The 23679-nt window shown below is 38.3% G+C and overlaps 1 protein-coding gene across 1 annotated transcript in view; it reads right to left on the bottom strand.

Annotated features, from left to right (window-relative positions):
* The window catches only part of ttn.2 (titin, tandem duplicate 2), a 339406-nt gene that overhangs the window by 297612 nt on the left and 18115 nt on the right, over positions 1-23679 (bottom strand). Inside the window, exons 18-38 of the mRNA XM_059647196.1 lie at positions 21059-21289; positions 20608-20852; positions 20282-20478; positions 20026-20190; positions 17954-18122; positions 16163-17856; positions 15788-16069; positions 12680-12946; positions 12261-12533; positions 11877-12140; positions 11519-11779; positions 9577-9837; positions 6466-6729; positions 5709-5969; positions 5311-5571; positions 4884-5144; positions 4630-4771; positions 4372-4540; positions 4009-4240; positions 1028-1312; positions 462-587 (exon numbers count right to left, since the gene is read on the bottom strand). Coding sequence (XP_059503179.1) covers positions 462-587; positions 1028-1312; positions 4009-4240; positions 4372-4540; positions 4630-4771; positions 4884-5144; positions 5311-5571; positions 5709-5969; positions 6466-6729; positions 9577-9837; positions 11519-11779; positions 11877-12140; positions 12261-12533; positions 12680-12946; positions 15788-16069; positions 16163-17856; positions 17954-18122; positions 20026-20190; positions 20282-20478; positions 20608-20852; positions 21059-21289 — 6310 coding nt within the window. The remainder of the gene's footprint in view (positions 1-461; positions 588-1027; positions 1313-4008; positions 4241-4371; positions 4541-4629; positions 4772-4883; positions 5145-5310; positions 5572-5708; positions 5970-6465; positions 6730-9576; positions 9838-11518; positions 11780-11876; positions 12141-12260; positions 12534-12679; positions 12947-15787; positions 16070-16162; positions 17857-17953; positions 18123-20025; positions 20191-20281; positions 20479-20607; positions 20853-21058; positions 21290-23679) is intronic.

Raw genomic sequence — 23679 nt, 5'->3', positions numbered from 1 at the left:
TAATGGGAACTGCAGATGCTGGAGAATCCAAGATAATAAAATGTGAGGCTGGATGAACACAGCAGGCCCAGCAGCATCCCCGAAACGTCAGCTTTTGTGCTCCTGAGATGCTGCTGGGCCTGCTGTGTTCATCCAGCCTCACATTTTATTATCCAGGTCTTCAGGATTTGTCAGCTTTCAGACCCCTAACATTCTATAATATTTTTCTCTTCTTCTGAATCATGGATCTTTTCATGCTTCTATTGTACAAATGTCAAGTGAGCACAGGGAAGTTCAGTTGTGACACTCTCTATGACACAATAAGCTGAGTTCGTACATACAGAATGGCTAAATGGGAGAAATTTAAGAACACTGTATATAACATTGGAACCCTAACCTGCCAGAAATCACACCCATCTGGTGGAAGGAGAAAACTGAAATAAAAGCAAAAGGTGTCCCTGAAACGTAAACATGGAACGTACCTGTCCCAGTTACACGGCACTGAAATTGAGCAGATTTTCCTTCAGTGGTAGAAGTGTCCTGTATTGGACTTATGATGGTAGGTGGATAAACGGGTGCTTCAACCTCAGGAGACACAACTTCTGGAACTGTAAATGATAAATAAATTCGTAAATCAATCACATCTCAGTTTATCAAAAGTATTGTTTGAAAATTATATGAAGTAGAAGCAAATCTATGGAAATACTACATTTACATTTAACAAAAATGTTAATGGATGATTAATGCTTGTTGCAAAGCAAAATTATGAACTTTTCGTTTTTATTGGTAGAAAGTTTCCAGCATAATATTAGATATCTACTGTAGCACAAAAGAGTGTTAAGAAAAAGGTACATTTACAACAGGTCCAATTTTCTTTTTCTATTGCTTTCAAATAGGCTACTGATTCACCATTGCTTATGTCATTTCATAATCAATGACCAATTTTTGCTCCCCCATTCCTTTATACAACTAAAAGTAAACAGCTTTCTTCACAAGGATGTTATGTATATTAAAGTACATGCAGATAAATAAATTACTTCAGGTATACCTTCAACATCAAGTGAAGCACCACTAGCAGCTAACCCAACTTCATTTCTCGCTTCACATTTGTAGGTGCCTGCATCTTCAGGGAACGCCTCAATTAGTAACAAGGTATACTGATTCTCGTCATGAAGTAACTTGCGTTTAAATCCTGAGGAAAGCTTTTGGTCATCTTTGAACCAAGACACTTCTAATTTTGGTGTGCCAACTATTACAGCACAGAATCGAGCAGGTTCACCAGCTTTCACAATGCAAGGTTCCAACTCCAACTTAAAAGAAGGTGGTTCAAGAGCTAAAATAACAACAGAAAAGAATATAAAAACACTTGTTTTGCAATTTCCACAAACCAATTACTTCTCCTATCGACTGTCCGCTTGCCATACATACATTTGCTTCATAGCAATAGTGAATAGTCCAGCCAATAGCATGAAATACATTAAAAATATTTCATAAGAAATAATTTGGGACTTTTGAACAGAAGCTCAAAAAGTTAACTTCCTTCAAAAGATTCCATTTTCCAAAGAACTGAACATTAGCATCAAATAGCTGGCAGTAAAGAATTGAGACCTCCTTAAATATAGTTTCTTATTGAGTAAGGTAATCTGAAATTCAAATTTAACTGGAGTGTTTGAAGCTAGTTTGGTGTCTAGAGTGGAGGTAGGTAAATACACAATTTAGAACCACTGACAACTACTATGAACCCAAATCTATCCGTTACTGATCATGCTGCCTTCGGAACAAGTTATTTCTGTGTTGCTCGATTGAGGGCAAGTATCGTTAATCACAGGATCTATAATGGATATTAAAACCAGATCAACAACTGGGGCAGGCCATAGCTATCCTTCCAGTTTAATGGTTCACTAGCTGTAATGTCTTAAAAATTAAAAATAACCTTCTCTTTACATGTCCTCACTTTTTAACATCAACAGCCCTCAACTCAATTGGTGGTGCTACTAATTTCTGCTGGTACCTGCCCCTTTAACCACCTCACTCTCCTTCCTCTATTAGGAATTACTTGCTCTCTAACACCAACCTAAGGCCATAAGATCATAACATATTGGGGCAGATTTAGGCCATTCACCCAATCATGTCCACTCCGCCTTTCAATCATGGCAGATACATTTCTCAACCCTCTTCTCCTGCCTTCACCCATAATCATTGATCCCCTTACTAATCAAGAACCTATCTATCTCTGTTTAAATACTCTCTACATACACTCCACAGCCTTCAGTGGCAATGAGTTCCACAGACTCTCTATTCTCTGGTTGAAGAAATTCCTCCTCATCTCAGTTCTAAAGAGTCGTCTCTTCACTCCGAGGCTGCCCCCACAGGTTCTGCACTCTCCGACTAGTGGAAACATCTTCTCCACATCCACTCCAACCAGTCTCTCAGTTTTCTGTAAGGTTCAATAAGAACACCCCTCATCCTTCTAAACTCCTTCAAGTACAGACCCAGAATCCCCAACTGCTCCTTATATGACAAGGCCTTCATTCTCCAATGCCAGCACATCCTTCCTTAGATATGGGGCCCAAAACTGCTTACAATATTCAAAATGGAGTCTGACCAGAGTCTTATATTGCCTCAGTTGCACATCTCAGCTCCTGTATTTTAGTCCTCTTGAAATAAATGCTAACAAAGCATGTGCTTTCCTAACTGCTAACTGAATCTGCATGTTAAACTTAAGAGAGTCCTGAACCAGGACTCCAAAATTCTTTTGTATTTCAGATTTCTGAAGCCTTTACCCATTTAGAAAGATGTCTATGCCTCTATTCTTCCTATGAAAATGCAGACCCTCACACTTTCCCAGAATGTATTCCATCTACCACTTTTTTGCCCACTCTTGTAGCCTGTTTAAGTCTTTTTGCAGCCTCCTGCTTCCCCAACTCTATCTGTCCATCCACTTATCTTTCTGTCGTCTGCAAACATAGCAATAATGTCCTCAGTTCCTTTGTCCAGATTGCTTATGTATAATGTGAATAGTTGTGATCTCAACACTGACCTCTACTGAACTATACTAGTCACTGGCTGCTATCCTGAAAAAAGACTCTATTATCTCCACTCTCTGCTTTCTGCTAGTCAGTCAATCCTCTATCCACGCCAGTGCCTTGTCCCTGTCACCATAGGCTCTTATCTTTTGTTAGCAACTTCCTGTGTGGCAACTTGTCAAAGACCTTCCACAAATCCAAACAGATCATATCCACTGGCTCTCTTTTGTCTAAATTGCTCATTACCTCCTCAAAAATTTCAAACAGATCTGTCAGGCATGACATCCCCTTGCTGAAGTCATGTTGACTATGCCCTATTTCATCATGCACTTCCATGTACTTTGCAATCTCATCCTTAATAAATCAACAGCACTTCTGGTTTCTTGCAAAAATATCTCCTTTCCTTTCTGCTCATTTGTTGACTCCTCACCCACTGTTCCCATTTCAACTCATCTTCCCCTCTCTTCTGACTTCATGGCGCTGTCAACCTCCCCTCTTGCAAAAGTGTTGCCCCTTTTATTCACATCAGCTCCATCAACCCCATAATGTATTCTTAACTTTACATTGCCTTTTTTTTTGCTCAGAACAAAATTATGATCAATTCTAGCATCCCTCACCACACACATTCTTTTATCAAATTCCATCCACATATGCTTGTATATATGCCATACCCTCGTTAAAAATGCGTGCCAAGTCACTTCCAATTGCACTTGTATGTCATCTGGCCAATGTTTAAACTTGAATTCATAATGCCACTTCTTTTAATAGCTGTACTTTTAGCCCTAAGTTCTGCAATTTTCTTCCTAACATCACTGCCTCACTATTTGTTTCTTCTTTTCGACATTCATTAACACCCAACTTTGAAGAAAAATTGTTGCTCAATTCGCCTAATACCTCCTGCTTTGGTCCAGCAGTCATTTTTGTCGATTACACTCTATGAAGCACTATTTTCTGTATCATAAAGGTATTTTATGATAGCAAATAGTTGTTGCTTTGTACGTACCATTAACAAGAAGTTTCATAGAACTTCGGTTCCTGCCAGCCACAAAGGTGTATTCGCCAGAATCAGAAACTTTGGTTTCAGTGATGGTCATGCGATGTACGCGTCTTTGGATTATATATCTGTACCGTTCTTCAACCTGAAAGTTGATCTCAGATCCATCTTTGAGCCATTGAGCTTCAACATCATCTTCATCAACTTCAAATTCAAATATGGCTTTCTTTTTCTCAATGACCTGATTACAGAAAATTAGGTTTTGTTAAAATAATGTGTGGAAAGTATAAAACTTGGTGATTTTCTTCTGTTTTCAATTTCTACATGATAACTGCAAAACTATTATTTTAAATAAAAAGCAATGCATCATACCTGGATGTCTGCATGAACAGGTTTTGAAATTACAATGTGTCGTGCTTCCATGTACAAATTAGCAGTGGAAATATTTTCACCCACAACTGCTGCGTACTGGCCAGCATCAGTCATTTTTGTGACAGGAATGGTGAGGCGATGAATAAATTTCTCACTGTGCATCTTAATTCTGTTAAAAAAAGCAAATAGATAGCAAAAGAAAAAGCAAAATCATTGCTTGTGTTCATTCATCAAACATTGTGTAGATTGAACACTTACCTTTCAGAAGGTTGGAGCTCCACACCATCCTTCATCCACTGTATTTCAATATTTGGTTCTGAAATTTCACATTCGAAAGTGGCTTTCTTCTTCTCAGTGACTTTGATATCTTTGATGTGCTTCCGAAATTCAATATGCCGAGCTATAGAAGGACATATGTTGATTTTACACTCTATTGCAAATATTAAACATACAATTTTACAGTGAACTGTGTGACATAAACAAAGTCACAAATAAATTATTTTGTTAATTACCTTCTACATATAAAGTTGCTGCAGATGACGCTGATCCAGCAACAAAACTGTACTCTGCTGCATCACTAAAGTGAATATTTCGGATTGAAAGTGTGTGTGTTAATTGCTTGGTCTTTATTTGTGTTCTCTCAGTTGATTTGATTTCTTTGCCATTCTTGAGCCATTTGTAAGTAATACCTTCATAATTCACTGTTACTTCGAAGGTAATTGTATCTTTCTCTTGTGCATTCATATCCTTTAGCATAGATGTTATTAAAATTGCTAAAGAAGGAAAACAAAAATTTAGTTGAAGAAGAATATGATTATTAATGTACACATTCTAGTGTATACATGCATAAACACTATTGGGTGCTTACTTTGTCATCTGTAACTATGGAAGGTTAACTCAGAATTATGGATTTATGGTATTGAAATGAAGAAATCTTACGTTTTACTGTCAGAGTAGCTGACACTTTATTATTTCCACAGATGAAGGTGTATTCTGCAGAGTCCTCATGGCTTGTGTTCATTATAATTAGCTGGTGGAGTTTGCCCTGCACAACGACTTTGAACTTGTCGCTCATTTCTATTTCCACACCATTCTTCAACCAGGTGGATGGTACATTGAAATGAGACACTTCACACTGAAAGGTTGCATTTTTTGTCTCAGGAACTTCAACATTTTTCATAGTCTTGGTGATGTGCACAGCTGAATGAATAAGTTTTGAAAAATTAGTATCTATTTTCTGCATTCTATCTTCTGGGATGATGGATTATTTCAATTTTACATTAAATTGTTGTTTTGTAATGCACTATCACAAGCAGAATATATAACTATCCACTCACATTCAACATAAAGTTTTGCTTTGCATTCAAGTTGTCCAATAATGGCTGAATACTCCCCAACTTGTGCTGGGGTGACATTCTCCAACACTAGTTTGTGCACTTTCCTCTGTGCAATAACTTTGCACTTGTCACTTGTCTTAAGTTCCACATTGTTGAACATCCATTTTACTGGCACATTATCATGTGATACACTTAGTTCAAACGTAGCAGTGGCATTTTCCATAGCTGTGATGTCCTTTGGTTTCTTGATTACTTTGATAACTAATAATATGAAACAAAATATTGTGTTTAGTTCTGAACATTCAAATAAACATTTTAGACACATCAATAATTACTGAAAGAAAGCTCAAGAAGGCAAATTTTCATTATCATAATTTAAGATACAAAATGTAATGAGATGTGCAACTTAATTTACAGTTCGCAAGTATGAAAATAATTCATGAAAAGTCAGTATTATGTTACAAGTGTTAAGCTAATACTCAAATTACATTGAGTTTTGTCATTAGGTTGCTCTGGATGCCAAAAATAACTCATTTTTAGGTGAACAAGCCAAGATATTAATACTTGCTTGGTAATTCTGCAAGTCTGCATAGAGTTCTATAAAAATATTTAAAACTGTATAACACAAGAATAGATTAGTACTTATTAGTATGGTTAAAAATAGTTTCAAAAGCTTTTAAGGAATTACTACCTTGAGTAAATGGGTTTTTAATAATTTGTATTGCTAAGCAATATAAAAATAAATTCCAGCACTTACCTTCCACATGAAGTCTAGCATTAGCTGACAATCTGCCAAGTTTGAAGTTGTACACAGATTCATCTGAAACTACACACTTCTTAATTCTTAGAGTGTGTATGGCACCATCCACGGCAATTTCATACTTGTCACTAGGTTTGATTTCTTCCCCATTTTTAATCCACTGGGCTCCAGTCACATCAGGGTGTGTAAGCTCTAAGGTAAAGACTGCATCATGTGTTTCCGTGACTGTCTGATTTTTCAGAGTCTTCTTTATCTTGACAGCTGGGTTCAGAGAACAATTTTATTAAAGTTATTTATTAATAATGCAATCTCAATTATCTATTGACTCACTCTTCAGCTTATTAATTACCTGAAAGGAGGGGAAAGTACGACTTCTCGGTTGTACTGAAGATCTGAAGATCAAGTGAGACTCTGCAATCTAATGAGCTCCATAACCTGCCTGATTGCTTTCTTGTGCTGAGCCACAGGCTTCTAGTCATGTATTAATGTTGTATGGGTGATGATTTGATCTGGTACCCAAAAATGCATGCAATGTTGGATGACTTGTTCTGAGGTGTGAGCGTACAAGGAGAAATCCTAGCCTTGTGAACGATCACAGGGATTCTACTAGTGAAACTTTTGTACAGTCAATTTATACTGCTACGAAAAGTTCACTTGACTAGCTGCCTTGACTCTAAATAGATATTTCCACCTTATTCCCGATCACATCTTTCCTTAATCACATTGCCAAATAAATCTCTACTTCATCCTCCTCGCTAATCTTGTATCCTCTTAATTGTATTGGACCATTCATTGGTCTCCCCTAAGAATTGTCAGAAATTGTAAAGACCCCATGCAACATGAGTGCCATTTCGCTTTATACCTCAACTGATGTCAAATTTCTAATTTTTCACCTTGGTGTAGAGTAATATGACTAACTAGTTATGTTAATGCCATAATTTATATATCACAGTATTTTTAAAACAGAATTAAATGAATTTAAGATTTTAACAGTAAGAGATTTCCAGTCAACTCTAGAGAGACGTATCTCACTTTACATAATGAAAAGCACTAAACTTCTGTCTATGCTTCCAATAATATCCATTAAAAAAGCAACAGCATTTTCATTTTCTGGAAAGTACTTACATCACTACTTTAGGGAGCAGTAAAACAGTCAGTTTTCGCATATGTGAATGATTCAATAACATAAGCAAAAGTCCTTCAAATTGAAGTATTAAACAGCTGTTCTACTTGTTTCCCTGGTACACTGTTATAGTACTATTTTGTCAGTAATTTCATTGAAAGTCAAACTTTGCAAATTAAAATTATGAACTGAGAACAAAGGACAGTTAATTCATTTACTTGTAAGTAGTAGTTTTTAACAGTTTCAAATCATTAAGTCTTCCTTGATCACAGAACTAGAGGGATATTCAACTATTCAATTTGTAATGCATAAATGTTAGGACACTCTCTTCGAGGTTGCAGACTTGCTTGCCGAGCCTATGTGCTTGATTGCAGATGTTTAGTCACCCTGCTAGGTCACATCATCAGTGCACCTCCGGTGAAGCATGGTGTGCTGCCCCGCTTGTTATTTACATGCCTCGGTTTGCTGGGGTGGTTGGCATCACTTCCAGTTCTGTTTTACAGTGGTTTGTATATTGGGTGCAGTTCAATGCATTGGTTGATGGAGTTCCAGTTGGAATGCCAGGCCTCCAGGAATTCCTTGGCATGTCTCTGCGTGACTTGTGCTTTTGTGGATGTATCGTTGCAGGCAAATTTGTGTCCTTCTTTGTCCATGTGTATTGAGACCGGTGAGAATTGGTCATGACTCTAGGTAGCTAGGAGATGTTCGTGAATACTTATTGTCAGTTTTCTTCCAGTTTGGCCTATGTAATGTTTCTCACAGTCCTTGCATGGTATTTTCTATATTACCCCAGTTTTGCTGGTTTTGGGTATGGGATCCTTTACGTTCATCAGTAGCTGTTGCAGGGTGGTCATTGGTTTGTGGACTACCCTGATACCTTGGGGTCTGAGTAGACTTTTGGTCATCTCTGGAATGTCCTTGATGTATGGTAGGGTGATTAGTGAGTCTGGTCATGTTGTGTCTTCTTGCAGTCAGAGATGACCATTTCAGAGATGACCACAAGACTACTCAAACCCCGAGGTATCAGGGTAGCCCACAAACCAACGACCAACCTGCGACAGCTACTGACGAATGTGAAGGATCCCATACCCACAACCAATAAAACCAACGCAATTTAAAAAATACCATGCAAGGTCTGCCAGAAACATTACATAGGCCAAACTGGAAGAAGACTGGCCATAAGGACACACAAACACCAGCTAACCACCAACAGACATGACCAATTCTCATTAATCTCAACACACAGGGCCAAAAAAGGGCAAATTCGACTACGACAACACATCCATAACACCATAAGCCAAACAGAGACATGTCAGCGAATTCCTGGAGACCTGGCAATCCAACCAGAACTTCCATCAACAAATGCATTGAACTGGACCTGATGTACCAACCACTGAAAAACAGAACCAGAAGTGATGCCACCCACCCCAGCAAACGAGGCATATGAATAACAAGCAGGACAGAATACTAATGCTTCACTGGAGGTGCACTGATGTTATTGCCTAGCCAGGAGTCAAAACATCTGCAATTAAAAACACTGGCTCAGTGAGCAAGTCTGCAACCTCATCCACAGCCCAAGCTACAAATCTTCTCAAAAACTTTATACTCTTTTATTCTTGCATGTTAAATTCCAGTATCACTCTTCTGTCAAGTTGTGTGACTCATTTTGAAAGTATCGGGAGGTAAAAACAAACTTTCCATTTACAGTATCATGCCAATCCCTCAATCCGCCATTGGCCTGTAAGACACACTGCATTACTTAATACAAATTAGAAAAATTTCAAATTTATCCAGAAGGCAGTTTTTATGTGCTTATAATACTGGAAAAAAGTGTTTTTCTATTAATAGTTAAATAATATCAAATACACTCTACAACTTCTTTTAACGTGATATTATTTTTCTATGAAACTGTAATGGTTGTGATCTTATTCTTCAGGTATGTATCAAAACTTAAATGTATTTCATTTCTTGATTGCGATACTGACCTTCAACCTTCAGCTTAGCTGATGTCTTGGAGTTTGCAACTTGGTATGAGTATTCAGCTGCATCTTCTGATTTAGTGATATCAATTATGAGACGCCTGGTAACTCCATCTACTTCACTTCGGATAATATTACTGAAGGCTATTGGCTTGCCGTCCTTTGACCATATTCCCTGCGAGTGTGCATTGGCCACCATACATTCAAATACAGTTGGCTGTGATTCTGGAACCGTCTGATCCTTAAGAGGTTCGCTGATAGCACCACCTGAGAATTTATAAAATTACTAGAATAAACCAAAGCTAATAAAAGACAAGTACAAATTTATATATCTGCATGCACACTGATCCTATGGCATCTTGTTGGTGTAAATTTAACAGTGTCTCTAATCCTGGTTAAATCTCTAATTTAGTTAGATGAAGATCTTAAAAACAAACTAAACTTGCTCAATGAATATGAACATATATAAAATATTCTGTATTATTAATTAATAGTTATAGATTTTTGCTTAAGCTACAACCTGGTCTTTAGGATTGATCATACAGAGTCTGGGATTGGTTTCTTTAAAAAAAAAGTCTGGTCAGGAATAATTGGAGTCAGTTTTAAGGGTCTTTGAAGGATTTAATTTTATTGTGTTGTCAATGCAGAGGTAGTTAGGCTGATTTGATTTGACCGTTTGTCTCCGTGTTGTAACAAAATGATGTCAGAGATTGACATTATGTTGTGATTGTAGAAGATCATATGTTGATAATAGAAGATCATATGGTGAGATCAGGAAGCCAATGGCTGACAGATACATTGAAAAATAAAAGTTGCTTTTAAATTTTCAAAACAAGATTCAACATAATTGAAATCATAATCAAATGATGGGATGTATGGTGGTAAGGAGGAAAACAGATAAGGTATCAACATAGACAGGGGCGATTACAATATCCCCATCTCAGAAGAGGCTGAGGTATCTGAAGTAAAGGGTTAATGAATATATTAAAAAGCAATTGTTATTGATAACCACATAAATGTGAAATATGTCATCTTTAATTTTCTATGCTGGAAACTTCTTTTTAAGTGCTGAAAATATGAGTGTAAGAAAGAAAAATAACAAGTGAATGATTTGTTAAAATAAAACCTTGAATGATTTAGTTAATTCTCACAATCCCAGAGCAACGATTTGTCTTGTTTAACAAGACAATTGTGAGGCCTCAGCTGGGGTATCGTGTCTAGATGTGATTGCCACATTAAGATGCGAATGCATTGCAGAGATCGCAGAAGCAATTTACAAGAACAGTTCCAAGAATGAGAAACGTCAATTATGAGGATAGGCTGAAGAAGTTGGTTTGTATTCCTTGGAGAGAAGACCGAGAGGCGATTTGAAGGGCAGTTTCAAATTCATAAGATTACTAGACAGAGTACATAGGAAGAGGCTGCTACCACCAATAAAAGACAAAAGAAGAAGAGGATATAGATATAAAATACAGTGCAATAAAAGCAAAGATGATGTGAGAAAAATAAACCTCTTCCATACAGTGAGTAGTTAGAGTATGAAATGGACTGTCTGGAAATTTGTGGGAGGTGGGTTCAATGAGACATTCAAGTGGGGGGCATCCATTGGATGATTACTTAGAAATATCTAGTACAGAGATATGGGGAAAGGACAGGAGGCAACAGAATCAGTGCAAGCACGATGGACCAAATGGCCTCCTTCTGCACTGTAGTAATTCTGTGATTTCAACCATTTTTAACTTGTGACATAAAATAGCACTCATGTGTTTAGACCATTTTATAGTAAAATTAATGAAACATGGATTATAAATAATATAAAATATTCATTTAGATGTAAGCTTGCTGTCTGTTTTTATAAACAGCCACCATGATTTTTAATGCAAACAAATATTAAAAAGTACTCTATTTAAGGTTGTCTGTTCAAAGTAAGATGTATTTTTGTCCATACCTGAAACAGTAAGGTTTGCCTTTGATGTCTTCTCACCAGCAGTAAATGTATACTCTCCTTCTTCATCTTTCATTATGTTCAGTACAGTCAATCTGTAAATTTTGCCCTTTGCTTCTATCTTGTATTTGGGGCCTGCTTTGAGCTCTTGCTTCCTAAATACCCAGCCTACATCAATTCCACTATGAGACAACTCTGCTTCGAAAGTAACACTCTGTGTCTCTGTGCATGTCACATCTTTAAGTCCTCTAATAATTTGAATTCCTGAAAGGCAAGGCACAAACCCAAGCTTCAGAAAATAGAAATCCAATAAACAGAAAAAAAAGTTTCTTAAATCAGTTCATAGAAATTGGTCACATACGTTCAATCGATAGATTGCAGCTTGTTTCAGTTTTACCGATGGCAAGTTTATAGCAACCTTCATCTGAGGCAAATGACTTGCTGATTACCAAACGCTGTTTAGCTCCTTTTGCAATGGCCTGTATCCTGTCACCAAGTTGAATTAGTTGATCATTGAAGTACCATTTCACAGAAGTGATATGTGCAACTGAGACTTTGCACTCTAAAACTGCCTTTGTTCCCTCAATAACTGTAACGTCTTTAAGAGGGATCACAATATCAATTGCTAGAAAATAAAGACAACATGGTTGTCAGTTGGAAGTCTTTGGATAGGCTAGGTATTGCCTATAATAGCATGAAAAACTATAAAACTGAAATATTAGGAGTGAAAAGTATTAACACTTACACTGTACAATTAAACGTCCGGAAGTTACAAGATCGAAATCGGTGGCATGGAATGAATATCTGCCAGCATCTTTTTTAGTTGCATCTTCAATCAGCAACATATGTGATGTTTTGTCTATAACAATATGAATACGTTCATTGGCCTCAATTTCCTGACCATCCTTCTTCCAGACACCTTCAACATTTTCCTGAGAAAATTTTACTTCAAGTTGGGCAATATCGCCTTCACAAATGGTCTGGTCTTCAAGATCCTGAAGAATTGTCACAGCACGTGCTACAGAAAAAAAACAAGGATGACTATTGTCAATAAACCCCTTAAATCTGTTAAATTCAGATGGTGGTTGTACTGAACCAAATGATTTGTTAGAAGTATGAATTAGAAAACAGAATGTTGTTATTCATTTAAAAAAATTAACTTACGTTTCATCTTCAGATTGCAGCTTGTCTTTTTTCCTTCAACAACAAAACTGTATCTGCCCTGGTCTTCCTTGCTAACATCCTTAATTGTCAGAGTGTGCCGGCCACGACGAGATAAGATACAATATTTGCTGCTGGGTTGGATTTCTACATCTCCTTTGTACCATTTCCCCTCAACATCTTCACTCGAAACAGCACATTCTAATTCACCTGTGAATAATTCTGGTACTTCTAAATCTGCAAGCTCTTTGGTGAATTCAATAAGAGCACCTATATGGACATAAAAAGAAGTTACAATTTAAATGACCACTTCTTTCACTGTTTCATATCCTGATTTACGTAATCCAATTAAGGAATAAATTCAGAAATCCAGCACTTCAACTGAAAGCATGCTTGAAGAAGCATGGGCTAGAAATAGAGCTATACCCTCATAGTATAAATTATTCAACCCAATTGCGTTCCGAATAGAACTCTCTGCATGAATGCAGCATCAGTCCATTTATCCATAAGTCAACAACAGTGTGCACTTAAATAATATCTTTAACATAGCTAAATATCAGGGTACTTCATTTAGGGAAGATTAAGACAGCAAGTGTGTGATGTTGAGTCACATGAGACAATATTGGGCAACATGAACAATATTTTAAGGACCATTTTCAAGACGATCGCAAAGGAAGTCTAGTTTAGGGGCAAATGTTAAGATTTAGATTCTGACAGCTGAAGTCAGGGCTACCAATGGTAGAACAAAGGAAAACAAAGTTGCAAAAGTGGCCAGGCTTGGGATAAAATCGAGCCCTTGGAGGGTTTAGCAATGGAGGATGTTAGAAATATTGAAGGTTGGCAACATAAAAAGATTTGAGAGCCAATATGAAAATTTAAAATCAGAGGTGTTGCTAGAAAGGTTAACAGGAGAATTAAACTTTCTGCGAGGATATGAGCAACAGAGTTTTGGATATGTTAAAATTTACATTGATTAGAGGTGGGTGAGTCCATGGGGAGTCTTTATCTAAGTCTCAATATGGGTTCTTACAGTAGATGGGTGGAAACAAGGATGAAGAAGAGTGTAATTATTAAACTGGGAGTAGATGGTCTTGATGATGGAAGATGATATAGAATCAGGAACTGGGCTCATGGTTCAACAGAATGCAGATATTGTGATAATCTGGTCAGGTTCAGACAAATGTCATGGAGGAATGGAACTGGATGCTGAGGAATGGAGATTTTGAAACTGGAGAAAACTTCTGTCAAGTTAAGACTGGTCATAGGACAATCAGTGTGAACAATGAAATGCAAATGGAGTGGTAAAGAGATATAATGGTAAGGAGTAATGGGATACCATCACTCTGAGCATGAAAACCAAAAGAACTGCAGACGCTGTAAATCAGGAACAAAACCAAAGTTGCTGGAAAAGCTCAGCAGGTCTGGCAGCATCTATGGAGGAAAACCAGAGTTGAAGTTTTGCGTCCGGTGACCCTTCCTCAAAACTGATGGTGGCTGGGAAAACATCAGTTTTTATGCAGAAAATAGGGAGGTGGTTGGGATAAGGAGTAAACGATAAGATAGAACTCAAAAGAGAAAGACAGGTGGGTAGACAAAGGAGTTGCTAACGAACAGGCTGGGAGGGTGAATAGTTGTTAATGGGGACTGTTAGTGACTAACGACAGGGGGTGTGTACTGGCAGGCTATGTGGTAACAAGGCCTGGTGTGTGGGGTGGGAGTCTAGGACATGGGAGAGTTTAGGCCCTAAAATTATTGAACTCAATATTGAGCCCAGAGGGCTGTAGGGTCCCCAAGCAGAAAATGAGGTGTTGTTCCTCCAGCTTGTGTTGGGCTTCACTGGAATGCTGTAGCAAGCCGGAGACAGAGGTGTTGGACATGGAGCAGGGTGGTGCATTGAAGTGACAGGCAACAGGTAGTTCAGGGTCTGTTTTGTGAGCAGAACGTAGATGTTCTGCAAAGCGGTTGCCAAGTCTACACTTTGTTTCCCCAGTGTACAGGGGACCACACAGTGAGCAGCAAATGCAGCAGACTAGATTATGGGAAGTGCAGGTGAAGTGTTGTTTCACCCGGAAGGTATGTTTGGGCCCTTAGATACTTGGGAGGGAGGAGGTAAATGAGCAGGTGTTGCACCTTCGCCGGTTACAGGGGGAGGTGCCGTAGGGCTGTGGGGTGGTGTTGGGGGTGAAGGAAGTGTGGACCAGGGTGTCCCCGAGGGAACACATATTCCCCTCCCCTCCCTTGTCCGCCTTCTGCAGGGATCAGGCTTGACTAGATAGTTGCTGTTTCCTCCCATGAAGAAATTTAGAACCGGGAGGCAGAGTTTAATAATAAGGCATCTCTCATTTAACGCAGATGAAGAAGAATTTATTTTCTAAGAGTGTCATTTGTTTTTTGAAGAGTCTTTCGTAGAAAGAGATAGATAGAGCTCTTAAAGATAGTGGAATCAAGTGTTATCGGGATAAAGCAGGAACAGGACACTGATTGTGGATGATCAGCCATGATCATAATGAATGGTGGTGCTGGCTCAAAGGGCTGAATGGCCTACTCCAGCACCTATTGTCTATTGTCTGTTGAGATTGGGTCACAGAACGTATCTATGATTGAGTTAGACAGATTTTCGATCAATAAAGGAGTTAAGGGTCACGAAAGTAGACTGGAAAGGGTGTCAAAGCCACAATCAGATTAACCATGATTTTATCCAACAGGGGTTAACAAAATCTCTAAAGGTCAAATGACCTACTCCTGCTTCGTTTTCTTATGATCTTATGAAAACAGTCAATCATCAATCAATCATCTGTAGCAGGCAAAAGAAAAATGTTCTTGTTACTCTCAGATAATTTTTTAAATGATGTGGTAAGTTGTTTTGAAAGGCAAGCTGAAAGATGTAAAATTAGTGCTGTTAACGTGCATTAAATATTGAACACCATTATTTCTTGCTTGGGAACTTAAGTTAATAGATATCATGGAGAGAGGAGCAGCAACATTCATCATTACATGGCAGTAACAACCTTTGTACAAAATCAGGAACTCTAATTTCAATTACAGTTTGCATGCTGTCTGTTATGATACAGCCATTTTATTACTACTTTGTTGCTCAAGCACTTTTCTTACCTTCAACAATAAGCTTAGCTGTTGATCTTATAGAAGGATCATCAACAAGACCACAAGTGTATTCTGCAGCATCATTCATACCAATTGTCAATACAGACAGGAGATGAATTTTTCGGTCAGAATGCATTCGGTATTTGTCACCAGAGAAAATCTGAATGTTGTTCTTAAACCATTCTACTTTTATAAATGGTTCTGACAATTCACATTCAAAAGTTGCCATGGTGTCTTTCTCTTTTGCATTGACATCGTGCAATTCCTCAGAAAATGTAATTACTTGCTTGGCTGAAAATAAACAAAAAACAGAAAACTGTAAATGCCAGATGAAAAATAATTTTAAAAACATGCATCTAGTATTTAGTAAACAAAGTTAAATACCTTGTACAAGCAGGAAGGCATGGCTAGAGATTTCTCCAGCCACATTGATAGCTTTCACCATTATACTGGCAGAATCTTCAGGTACAACATCTCGAATCACGAGTTCGCAAACATTGTCTTCAGGCCAATACCAGTAAATGCGGTCAGATTTTTCAAGTTTCACCCCATTCTTAAACCATTGGCATTCAGGGTCTGGCTTTCCCACCACTCTCACGCGGAAATGACTCTCATCTCCGCGAGTGACTGTCTGACTCTGAATACGCTCCAAAATTTTGGGTGCTTCCATGCTTGGTGATAACTGAATCTTGTCTGGTTTAAAAGTTGGAATGGTGACGGTGCCTTGAGGAGGAAGTGGTTTCTTCTCTTCCTCAGGTACTTCTTTGGTCCAATGGAGAAGTTCTTCCTTTCTTTTTCTCAGCATTTCTTCATAAGCCTCATCCTTTCTACGTGATTTGAGTTCAACTGCTGTAATAGCTTCATAATAACCTTCCTCCTGCCTACGCTTAAACTTGCTACGCAGTTCTTCAGTCTCCTCTGTTTGTTTATCATGAACAATTCTTTCAGCTTTTTTAAGTTTCACCACTTCTTTGGTTGCAGCCTCTGCTGGTTTTTCTACCTTAATGACTTCAAAAAATGGCTTGGCTGGTTCTGGAGGGCCAATGTCAACTTTCTGTTCAGGGGCTCGCCGCAAAATAGATCTAAAATCTTCTCGTTCAGTTACTTCTAGCTTCACTGTATGTTCTACGACCCCTTCAGGATTTTCTGCTGTAACTTTGATATTACCGGAATCATACGATTTGCAGTCAACAATTTCCAGGTAATAGATACCATCGTACCGCAGCCTAAACCGTTTGCTCTTACGAATAAGTTGTCCATTAAGATACCAGTTGACTTTCGGTTGAGGATAGCCCACAACACGGCACCTGTAGCGTGCTATTTCACCTTCCATCACTCTTGCTGGTTCTGGGAACAAAACTATTTCAGGCTTTGTCTTCTCTTTTATCAGGTCTTCCGAAAGACCCGTCAGTGCACCTTCATGGGCTAGTCTTTCAAGTTCTTCAATTCGCTGCATCCCTCTTCTGCCCTCAGGTAATTGAGATTCTTCAACAAGACTCTTTTCATCTTTTACAATGAGAGTTGCTGATGTCTGGTCAGTACCATACTTGTTTGTAGCTCTACAGGTGATGATGCCACTGTCCCGGGGATATGCTACTTCAAAGTCCAGACTGCAGTATCCAAATTCATTGATCATGCGTAGTCTGTTAGCTGCAGCAAGAGGCTTACTATCAAGTAACCACTCAACAACCATTGTTGGATCACCAATTGGTGTCAGTCTGCATTCAAAGTGTGCTGGCCCAAAACATTTAAGCCTCACAGAACTAGTTTTCTTTTTGAAGTGGGGTTTCTGTTGTTTTTCTTTATCATACAAATCACCTTCCTCCCACTGTTCCTGGCCATAACGTAAATGGAGCGGTTCTAGCTCTGGAGCTGATATCTCCTTAGCTTTATATGTTCCCTTGGGAATGATTAGCTTTCTTTCTGGTTCAGGTTCAGCAAATTCAAGTTCAACGTTTAATTTACACCTTGTTGTGTCACGACCTGCTTTACTGATGGCTGTTGCAGTGTACCAGGCAGCATCATAATTTACAGCAGAAGCAATTTTAAGTGCTCCTTCTCCTTTAGTACCTTCAATCCTAAAATACAAAGAAGTGGAAATTATGACACAACAAATAATATCAGTGTGCACGTGCACAGTGTACTTAATATTCACTAAAATTGTAATGTGCTTACTTAATATGAGGATACTTGTGTTGGGAAATTATATCACTATTTTTCAGCCATACAATATCAGGATTTGGGTTTCCAACAGCTTTCACTGCCATTGCAACGGGAGCACCCTCTTTAACACTGAGATTTTTCAGTTTTTCCACAAACTGGGGTCTCAATAAATGCTCTTTAGCTGCAAAGAAAATAATAAATTTTAAATACTTATGCTTAAAAGTATGGATATGCAAATACATACATAAACTCGAAGTTTGTTTAAAGACTGCATTTTGGAAATTGAAATGGTCCAGTGGAGCAACACTTGTGGTTCAATTTTCTGTTGGGAGGGGCTACTGATTGACATTATGGATCCCCAGTGTTTCCATGAAAAGACTGCAGCCAAAATGTTTTCTCAAAAAAGGAGAAGCTCATGCTGTCTCACTCTTGCATATTGGGAGTTATCAATTTTAAGATTTTGTCAAAACTTGGAAACCCCAAATTACTGTGTACCACTTCTGCCTCAAAATGCAGTGTAAAGACAGACAAACTTTATAAAAAAGTTCCAGTTTCTCTCTAAAACGTACAAAATGGTTTTAACAATATAATGTCAATCTGCTTTCTAGGCATGTGATGTCCACTAGCTCTTGCCACAACTAAGTATGCAAGTTTGAATCAGTGATAATGGGAACTGCAGATGCTGGAGAATCCAAGATAATGAAATGTGAGGCTGGATGAACACAGCAGGCCCAGCAGCATCTCAGGTGCTCCTGAGATGCTGCTGGGCCTGCTGTGTTCATCCAGCCTCACATTTCATTACTATGCAAGTGTGAAGCTTATTTTGCATTCCACTTGGAGCAAAGACATTCATAAGGTATTGGATCACAGATAAGCCAGGATCCCCTTGAAAGGTGCAACAGACATATCAGGATCTTGCAACTTTTCAAACTCCATCTGAATTAAGCTTTAAGCAGAGAGGCACAGGCTTGACATTCCCAACCCACCACTAACTTAGGATTTGAATAATCAATTAACAACCTCATAATGGTCTATTCTCACCTTAGTTGCAATTATTTTGTGTGGTCCCCCTGAGCTGCGCTAATCTGGGAAGAACTGAGAGACTCAGCTCCACCCTTCTTTATGAAGCCAAGGACCCTCATTCTCCATGGCTCCCAATTCCTGAGGCTTAATATCATCCCAAACAAGTTCATTCCATTCTTGGTCAGTCCTCCATTCTGGGGCATGGGGCCGGGGAGTTTATACAGGCAGCCACCAAAACCACATCACTGACAATGCAGAATATGAGAACCGCTGGCTTGTGCCCAGTGAACAGCTTTCAACAGCCAGGACATCCTTTGTCAGGCTCCAAATACCTTTAGAAAACCCTTGAGGTGGGCTTTCATGTCTTAATATAGCACAGGATTCCCTCTGCTAATCTCTCCTGCTTTCAGAATTAGTCTGGAAACAAAACAATAATGTCCAGATCCTCCATTTTGCCAGCTAGTTCAAATGCATATTGAACGCTTACAGGCATAGTGACAGAACAGTCAGCAAAGCCAATATAGTTAAATAATTAAGTCTGCTGTCATCCAGCAGTCGAACTACTTGCACAGCACTTCATTCATGCATGATATGGTGCAAACAGCACTGGAAGGGAAGATTTGACAATAGTAAACTTTTTTTTTCAAATCTGGGTAACCTGATAATACCAACTGAAAGATCCTGTATACAGCTTGCTCAACATGTTGGATTAAAAGACTCATTATAATCTTGCACAATGCTCTTTCAACACTTTCTTTCTCCAGCTGCTCGGCACTGGAGATTCTATTTCCACAGCTTAGTATGTTGTAAGAAATACACGTGGAGCGAGACATGAATTGTGTGATGAACTGGATGTTTACATTGTGAAGTATACCCAGCTCATTCTTGGGCAGGTGCACAAAATACTGGAGCAGCAGCTCTGATGTTGTTCATTATTCATCTCTATGTGTCCCTTACAACAAACACAGGAACAATAATAAAAAAATCTGTTGCAGCATGTTTGTCTCTAATAATATATTTGAATTATTCATCAATTGACAAGACAGTTAAATATTTTGTACCTTCTACAGATAGTGTCATAGATACAGAGCTTTTGCCAGCTCTGTTTTGCGCCACCACAGTCCATTCGCCCGAATCAATTGGCAGAGCAGGAACAATGATCAAAGATTGAATCCCATCTTCCTTTACCACAATTTTATGTGTGTAATCATTTACAATCTGACGACCTGTAACAGAGTGGATATGGAGTCAGCTCCCACATTTCTCATATTATTTGTACAGAACAATGTAGAACATTATAAGATAACAAATTTTTACCATTGTGGAACCATAACGTCTCAGGCATGGGTCGACCAACAACTTTTAGGTCAAATCTAGCAGTCTGCCCCTCAGAACATTTAAATGATGTGGGTTTCAGAACAAAAACTGGTTTGTACAGTCTCTCTAGTTGAGTCTCATCTGTATCCTCTAATCGACGAGCTGGTGAACGACTTGGAGATCTAGGAGACACGGAACTGCAAAAGGAAAAAAATGATTTTACATTATTTGACAAGACTAGCTAATTAGCGAATTTCTGAATTCTGCAGAACATAAGCACACCATATAAAATGAACACAAAGTAAACAGTGGTTAATTAATAGTACCGCATTCTCCTCATTATTTCTGTTGTTGGCAAATAAGCATGGCCTGTGGGAGTACCAATGGGTTCAATAAACAGCTTTCCAGAGCAAATAGCATTCCCCTTGACATTGCTGGCAAACACTGTGTAGATGCCCTCATCTTCAGGCAAAACTGTAGCAATACGCAGATTAGCTCTGCCGTCCTGAGAAATATCCATCTGGTAGTGCTGCCCATGTTTCAAGCGCTTACCATCTTTGAACCATACAACCTACAAAAATGTAAAAACGGACATTACTAAGATGCATTTGATCATTTTAAAGTTATAATCTTCAAAAGAAAACTTTATACAGGCATTTTAATTTTTAAATACACGTCTTCATCCCTTCATTACCAACTGTCACATCTAATCAGAAACAAATTTCATCTCAAATATTCTTCACGGGGGATGTGGCTTCTGCGGAAAAGATTGTTTACCTTGGGCAATGGATAACCAGATACTTTACAATGGAAAGTAATGCCACTGCCATCAAGAACTCTGAAACTTCTCAAAGTTGAATCAAATCCTGGTGCAATAGATTCTTCTGCAGGAATATCTATCACCATTTCTTCACCGTCCTCTTCAAGAAGTTCTTCCAAAGTAATCCTGATGATTCGCAATTCAATTTCTTTGATAAGTCGCTCTTCAAAAGAAGAAATGTGGTATTCCTAAAAAAAAGACAAAATTGCTCTGTGGTTGGTGATGAACAATTAATTAAAATATCGGTAAACAATGTACAAAATAAGGCTTGTTTAATTGGCACTGAACTAAGTTTATATAACAGTCACAGCATATAAACACAATGATGCAAAATTATCAAATGATGTAAAATAACATCATGATGTTCAGAAGTATTTTGATAAAAAGCTCACAAGAAATTGTTTGGAAAATTAAACTTGTGGTTAAACAGGAGGTTTAAGGTTATGTATGGAAAGCTGATTAGAACTCAGTCACTGGCCAGGCAAACCAGCATGTATCATTGCTGGCTCTTAGTCTGGGCTATTGGGCAGAGTTAGTGGCAGGAAATGTATCCAGTTGTAAAACTACCCACCAAATCTAAAAATGAGATTCGATGTGAAGGTGATCAGTTGTCATTATAGTGATCCCATGCACATGGCAAAAGCTGGAAGAGGAATGAACTACCTAATAGAAAGCTGAATGATAAATAGGAAATAAAGTTAATATAACTTGGTGAAGAATTGGAAATTGTGATCCAAAGAATCAGTACTGTATCCACTTTTGCTTTTAGTGTAAGAAAGGATTTAGAACTTGCTAACCACACCAAGCAGCTTGCTTGGTGAGAATAAGACCATAAGGCATTGGAGCAGAAGTAAGCCATTCAGCCCATCGAGTCTGCCCCACCACTTAATGAGATTATCGATGATCTGATCACCCTCAACTCCACTTTCCTGCCTTTTCCCCATAACACTAGTTGATTGTATAGTTTTAACAGAATAGGCAGACCTATTACATACAATTTACCATGGAGCAAGAAGTAGAGAGAAAACTGGAGACATTTTGACACCCCAGTTCATTTAAACGGAGCCCATAATGAAGAGGGAAAAACCAGTAAAAGGAGAACAGAAATACTTGGAAATTAATGTGCTGGTCCTCCATTTTGAAAGATACAAGAAAAGTCAGACCAATACATATCTGTACAAGTTGACTGTTCTAGAAAGCTAAGCACCTTCTATGGGCATCCTCGTACAGCTTGCCAGATTTATACTGCTGCAATCTCAGAAGTGTCATAGCTTTAGGTGATGGTACAATAATGGGGGGGATGTGAAGCCTGGGGCAGCAATAGTTCCAGGTATTCTTGTGGGGCTCAGTGAAGAGGTCCTGCTCCTGTTGCCACACAGAAACAGTTCAAACTTTTTTTTAAGTCGTCTTTGGTTCTACTGCTGATAAAATGGATACGTGTGTGTACAGTGGATGTTCTGAGCATGTTCTTCTGCCCCAAAATGGCAATTGGAAGTCTATATATTTCGTAAGATCAGAATCCGCATTTTCAATAAAGCCTATTTACAAACAGTCAGGCATTTCAGTTATTGAAGAAATGAAAATGGGCAGATTGGTGGCATTAACAAGATAGTAGACATATCATCCTGTGTGAAGATATTGCCATCTCATTACCACCAACTTTGGGAGATTTGATTCGAATCCCACCAAAAGGACTATATAAGAACATAGCAACAGGACTAGGCTATTTAACTCCATTTAATATGATCATGACTGACCAAACACTTCAATGCCTTTCACCTATTTCGTACCCATAATCCTTTGTCATTGACAAAAAAAAACACAAAAAATAACTGTGAAAGCGAGTGGAGGATGGGAGGCTTAGGGATTCAGGAGATATAATTCCTTAAATGTGAAAGTCCAGGTAGAATTCTTAACAATGCACAAGTACAGCTACACCATAATGAAAACCAAGAACTGCTTGGATAATACACATAGCAACACAAACTACAAGAACAACAAGATCATTAACTAATACAAAAAGCATTAGAACTGTGTGCAGCATTTGGAGATCTTGTTATAGAAAGTCCTAAAGAATGTTTAGTTTATACAGTCACCAGAAAGATTCTAGGAACTAGAAACCATATAAATGAATGGAGACTTAAGATACTGGGGACAATCCAACTGAAGCAGGGAAAGCGAAGAGAACATTTAAGGATTTTTTAAAAACTAACCATCCATTCAATCATTCATCCCTACACTGCAATTGAAGAAGAATGTAACAGTATTGGAGAGATTGCAGAATAGACTTATGAGAATGGCTTCAGCCATGAAGGACTTTCAGTTATTATAGGATCGATTGCCAGGAGAAGCCAGTGTTGTTCACCTTCAAGAATGTTGCGAGGAGATTTGATTTAAGTATTCAAGTATAGGAGTGATCCAGACATAACAGATAGAGGGAGACTATTCCCTGTGGTGGAAGAGTCAAGATCCAAAAGTCATAGATTTAGGTAATTAGCAAAGAAACTAGAGGTAATTGAAACAAAGGTGATCCATCATATGATCAGGAACTGGATTCCATTATCTGTGAGGGTGACAA

Source organism: Stegostoma tigrinum, chromosome 7 (genome assembly GCF_030684315.1).
Source record: "Stegostoma tigrinum isolate sSteTig4 chromosome 7, sSteTig4.hap1, whole genome shotgun sequence".
NCBI classification, from domain to species: Eukaryota; Metazoa; Chordata; class Chondrichthyes; order Orectolobiformes; family Stegostomatidae; genus Stegostoma; species Stegostoma tigrinum.
The sequence above is the reverse complement of the archived record's forward strand: the minus strand, read 5'-3'. Positions and strand labels throughout refer to the sequence as shown.